General features: G+C 47.1%; 1 protein-coding gene across 1 annotated transcript; it reads left to right on the top strand.

The window, feature by feature from the left end:
- Positions 1 to 327: 327 nt before the first annotated feature.
- Positions 328 to 3,380, top strand: LOC134435828 (uncharacterized). Its single transcript, XM_063184872.1, has 3 exons — positions 328 to 473; positions 574 to 637; positions 843 to 3,380. Exons 2-3 carry the CDS (start codon positions 628 to 630, stop codon positions 2,597 to 2,599), a joined length of 1,767 nt encoding a protein of 588 aa, XP_063040942.1. The 5' UTR covers positions 328 to 473; positions 574 to 627; the 3' UTR covers positions 2,600 to 3,380.
- Positions 3,381 to 5,864: the final 2,484 nt, after the last annotated feature.

Genomic DNA, 5,864 nt, shown 5'->3' with positions numbered 1-5,864 from the left:
CGCAAAGATTCCTCAGCCAGCAGGTATTAGCCGAATGCTAGCGTGTTGCAGGACAAAACTAACACGTCTTTGGGAGAACAAAGCCATGTCAGGAACCTTTAACTTCACTTCTAATACAACGTTCATGATAAGGTACAGAATGTGCACACATCTTTACAAACCAGAGAACAGAACCGTCACAAATCCCTGCTGAGCCATTTAGCCCAATAGGCTCCCATTCATCTTTAACTTGGCTGCGTTCGCCAACGGGGCTATAATGGGAGCCAATGAGAGACGCCTATCTCATAGCTTAGACAATTTCTGACAGTACTGAACAGCAGCCGTGCTCCCTCCCTCACTGCAATATGGCTTTGAGCGTACACAAATGGGGTGGGTGTCTTGAACCACTTCCACTCTGCAGACTGTAACCTGCTCAACTGGTCTGTAAACCTGCTCCTGTGACAAGAGGGTGGCAGTGGCTGTCCAAAATGAAAGTAAGAATGCACTTTTTGTTTGGTGGCAATGAATGGGGACAGTTGCCTTTGGGTGTTGTCATGATCTGCAATGGAAATAATCTCTTGTTTCTAAACACAGCACATATCGATTGGATCGTCATTGGACTAGATACCACCACCACCACAACACAAAATGGGAATAAGTAAGCTGGTTAATCTTACACAAATGTGTTAGATGGTTTACACTTGGCTTCATCTACCTCAGCATGTTAAAGGATGGCCCAGTGTTTTCTCAACCATATACTATCACCCTCAACTGCACATTCATTTGGCCATAATGTTTTTCTTTTTAGACACTTCCTGCCTTTTCACATTCACCCATTTCCACTTCCTCTTCCTGTTTTGCAGGCAGCCAATCAGCGTTGTGGGCGGTGCTGCGGGCGGCGGGGGGAGGGTATGCAGTGACGGGCACCGCTGCCCAGGCCATAGCTGAGGCGCAGTGGCTCGTCATGAGTGCCGCCTATCCAGACGCCCTGGCCTTGGCAGAGCACACGGGGGCGTTCGGGCTGGCACTGCTGCTGTGCTGTGCCACGATGGGCATCGCGCTGTGGAGCACCGCGCTGGGCATCGGGATGGCAACCGCAGCCAGCGGCCTGATGAATAGACTTGGAGCCAGTGGTCTTGGAGGGATGCTTGGACGAGTTGTGAAGGTGCTCGGAGAAAGCAGCCTAGCAAGAATGCTCAGGGAGAACAGCATCTTAAGGACACTCAGAGAAAGTAAACTTGTAACGACACTTGGAGTGAACAACCTATTAAGGAACCTTGGAAGGATGGTTGGAGGGGTTGTCAAGATACTTAGGGAAAGCTGCCTCTTAAGGACAATCAGAGATAGCCGCTTCCTGAGGACAATCAGAGATAGCCACCTCCTAAGGACAATCAGAGATAGCCGGCTCCTAAGCATGTTGGGACTGGAGGCTGTGTCCATGTCCTGCACGGGTCCCCTGGTGGTGCTGGGGGCCTCCGGAGCCGGGGCGTTGCTCGGGGCAACAGCTGAGTCGGCCTCAGGAGCCTGGGCGTTGCTCGGGGCAACAGCTGAGTCGGTGCTGCAGTGGGGAAGTCAGGAGCTCATCGCAGGACCCTGTGTTGTGCTGCTGGTAGTCCTATGCATTGTAATGAGGGTCCATTGGCTCTTCATAACACAGCTGATAGTCTTCCTGATCACACACTTCATTGTCATGTTTTTGGGGATGGTCGTAAGCTTCGCCCACCCTGGTGCCTACATCTTAGTGTTGATAATGCTGTACTTTGGGACGGACTTTCCGGCGTGGCTCTGCACGCTACCTCAGAAGATACTGAGTTTGCTCACTGGTCAGCTGCCCCCCAGAAGCTCCACCCCCAACTCTGCTCCTCCTGACTCCCCCCACTTCCTGCTCTACACCTTCTGTGCGGCGGTGACGTTCGCGGGACTTCTGACGGGTGTCACCGCGTTCTTCCTCACCTATCGACAGAAGCGGCAACAGGCCACGGCCGTGCTGCTGTGCTCCTGCGGTCACGTGGCCCCTCTGTGCGCCACCATCTTGGGAGCCGTGATGGGGATCTATTTCCTGCTGGGTCTGAACACCTGGGAGGCGGAGCACCTGGCAGCGGGGGCGGTGGCCGCCACCATCTTGGCTCTGGAGGGGGTGCGGGTTTTGTTGGGCGCGCTGGGTCCCTGTGCCACCGCGGGGCTCCTGGTCGGGGTGAGCAGTGCAGCTGGGTTGGCTCTGGAGGCGGCCGTCATCGCTGCGAAGATGAGGCACGGCGGGGCAGGGGCCGCGGGCGCACTACTTGGGGCACTAGGGGGCGCTGTTCTAGGGGCCATATCTTTATCCCAAGGCAGGAAAATGCTACTGCTGTCTGTGACGGCTGCTGTTTCTGCGATGCCCAATATGGAGAGAGTGGCGTCTCTGGGGTACGGAGGCGGCACTGGGCTCGGGGAGGCGAGGGTTAACGTTGTTGTGAACGCTGTGTTTTTAGGGCTGGCTGCCTTTGGCATGGGGGCGCTAGGGCTGGGGTTCATCACTATGGGGATCAGTGGGGATTTTGGGTTCATTATGGCTGTAGGTGGAGGCTCAGTGGCAGTCACATGTTTTTTGGTGTTTACTGTAGTAGACTTTTCATCTTGAGGACTGTGAGTCTCCCAACTCTTGTGTTGGAGGCAAGTTATTGATGGCTGAGGCATGAATGCAATTCCATTGTGTGCGGAGAGTGCTGTGTGCTTTGGAGTGCTGTGTCATCAACAATGGGAGTTTGCCAGTTGAGATTAGATAATAAGACTATGCTGCCCCCTAGTGTTTGGAAAAAGCTCCCACAACACTATCATCAGTCAAACTGTCATCAAAGAAGCTGGATCTAACAAGAAGCGTCATTTTGTTTCTTTTCCGGTATCCACTTTAAGTCGGGTGAACGCCCCTTTAGGAGACCTTCGGTTAGGAGACCTTCGGAGTCCTGAGGTTGAGAATCAATGAAGTCATCGTAGCGCTGTAGATGGCGGTAGCGCACCTCTTGCGCAAACACCTCAAAAAGAGAAGAAGAAGTAGGGGACAACGCCCCCTTAGGAGACCCAACTTGAGCACACGCTTTTGCATTGAGTGGGCGTGTTTTGCGTTATCTTAGTTTGATTCAGTATTTTTGCTGTCATCAACCACTAGTTGAATGGGGGAACCTGGGGTAAAGTAATAATAACTGGGAATTTTGGTCCTTTCTGAATGCACCATCTCAGTAAAGATAGCGTATGTCGGTAAACTTCGCCAAGAGTTTCACCACCTGTGCTGTGAACAGTCCTGAGTAATTAGCCTAGGTCAGTGGTTTTCAAAGTGAAGGCTATGCAGGGACGCCAGGGGGGCGCTGCAAGTTGGCAGGAAAAAAACAGCAGAATAAACTGAATAATTTAATAAATTGAATTACAATCCCAGTGGAGTCATTTTCTTCTTTACAATGTAAATATGTTAACATGTATTGTGCTTTTAGTACTTGAATGGGTTTATCTATGCAGTTGTGAAACCGGGTGCACAGAAAATTTCGGAAAAGTTTGGAAACCCCTGCCATAAGTAATACTAATCAAGTCCAAATGCAATCAAGTTGTCTTCCCCCTGCGCACCCCCTTGTACATTTCAATGTGGTTTGCGCACCCTAAGCGAATATTTTGGTGTGCTGATGCCCACGCTATTCACTGCACATTTTGCACAGTTGTGTTGGGGAATCCCCTTTTCCAATAGTAGGAGTTAAACTACACTTCACATGAACCCTTCCAGCATACAATTCACCAAACAATTAAAAACTACTTAATGCGAAAAACTCACATATCCACTGCTCTATTCAGGTCGTGCACCCCATTATGTCAGGCCATGCACCCCCAGGGGTGCATGCACCCCAGTTTGGGAAACACTGGTCTAGTGCATGAAACACACATTGTATCTAATCTATGGCAAACGTTACAGTGTTGAAGTAAGCATTCCTTTTGGATATTAAGCCTACATGACATTTTTGAGGTTCATGAAACATTTTTGCTACTAAGCAGAATGAAAGGACTGACTGACTCACCGGTGGGCCCCGCACCCTTGTGAGGCCCTATTTTCAGAAATGTATTTCAGAATTATTATTTTTTTAAGTACATTTCAGAAAATAGGGGCCCATGAGGGTGCAGGGCACACCAGGAAATGCCCGGTATGCCAGATGGATAGGCCGGCCCTGCCTTTTACTAGTCTTTAGGCCTATATTTGACTAGTAAACACAATCACTATGTCATTGTTTGCTTACAGCTTTTGCATGTGTTTCAAAAGGGAAATGAGAAAGTATGCATCTGTGAACATTGTTTATTCTACTGCAGGCACATTGCAAATGACATTTGTATGAGAGGGCAATGAGGCCAATGAAGAAGAGGAGAATTATAGTAATAATCTATTTGTTAGCATGATGATGGTTTTGCAGGTTGTGTCCCCTTCCCTAATAACGATAAGCTGTACTGTTTATTTGTGTGTTCCTATATGGGCAAAGAAAAGAGAAACATCACAGAAATGAATGAGCAAATTAATGACCAAACGAATGAATGATCCCTACATTCACATGACACTTTTTAGTAAATTAATTCATTTTCTTTTTTTTTTAAAGGGACACTGTGTGAGATTTTTAGTTGTTTATTTCCAGAATTCATGCTGCCCATTCACTAATGTTACCTTTTTCATAAATACTTACCACCAGCATCAAATTCTAAGCATTATGACTGGAAAAAATGCACTTTTCATACATGAAAAGGGGGATCTTCTCCATGGTCCGCCATTTTGAATTTCCAAAAATAGCCATTTTTACCTTCGCCAGAAGGTTATGTTTTGCCCGCCGTGTATTTATTTATTTGTGAATATGTCTATTTGTTTGTTTGTTGTTTGTTTGTACTTCGTCTAACTCAGTCAAAACTGAGCCGATTTTTATGTGGGATTTTTGTGGGATGATTGGTCATGACCCAAGGAAGAATCGATTCGTTTTTGGGAGTGATTGGGTCAAAGGTCAAAGGTCAAGGTCAAAATGTTTGTTTGTGCTTCGTATAACTCAGACAGAACTGAGACGATTTTTATGAAATTTAGTGGGATGATTGGTCATGACCCAAGGAACAATACTTTTTGGGAGTGATTGGGTCAAAGGTCAAAGGTCCAGGTCAAGGTCACGAAAAGGTCAAAAACGTAAATTGAGCCGATTTTTATGAAATGTAGTGGGATGATTGGTCATGACCCAAGGAACAATCGATTACTTTTTGGGAGTGATTGGGTCAAAGGTCAAGGTCATGGTCACGAAAAGGTCAAAACGTAAATTGAGCCGATTTTTATGACATTTACTGGGATGATTGGTCATGACCCAAGGAACAACGATTACTTTTTGGGAGTGATTGGGTCAAAGGTCAAGGTCAAGGTCACTAAAAGGTCAAAAACGTTTTTCTTTGCCAAGCACTACATGCCAGAAGAACGTGTGCATGCTGAATTGAATAAGAGGTCAAGACTGGGCCAAAAATGTAATATTACGATATTCCGCTCCGATTTAAATGAAACTAACACCAAAATTTGGACAATGTTATGCCCCACACTTTGAAGATGGCCAGAAAAAAATAAGTGGCGTAGGCGAAGGTTTGCGCTCTACCGAGTGCCCATTCTAGTTAGCTGCTAAAATGACTGTACTTGGACCATACTAGAAAATATTTGTTTATTACTTTGTAAACTTTCATGTAAAGATCAAATTTGGCAATAGGCAGCCCAGTTTCAATGAGCAGCATAGTTGCAGTACCTTTTTTGACCATTTCCTGCACAGTGTCCCTTTAAGATTTTTTTTGGTCTTTTTCGACTTTCTTTGATAGGACAGTGTGAGAGGTGGACAGGAAACGAATTGGGAGAGAGACGGGGAGGG

Source organism: Engraulis encrasicolus, chromosome 20 (genome assembly GCF_034702125.1).
Source record: "Engraulis encrasicolus isolate BLACKSEA-1 chromosome 20, IST_EnEncr_1.0, whole genome shotgun sequence".
Lineage (NCBI taxonomy): Eukaryota > Metazoa > Chordata > Actinopteri > Clupeiformes > Engraulidae > Engraulis > Engraulis encrasicolus.
This window is presented reverse-complemented; position numbering and strand designations above follow the sequence as displayed.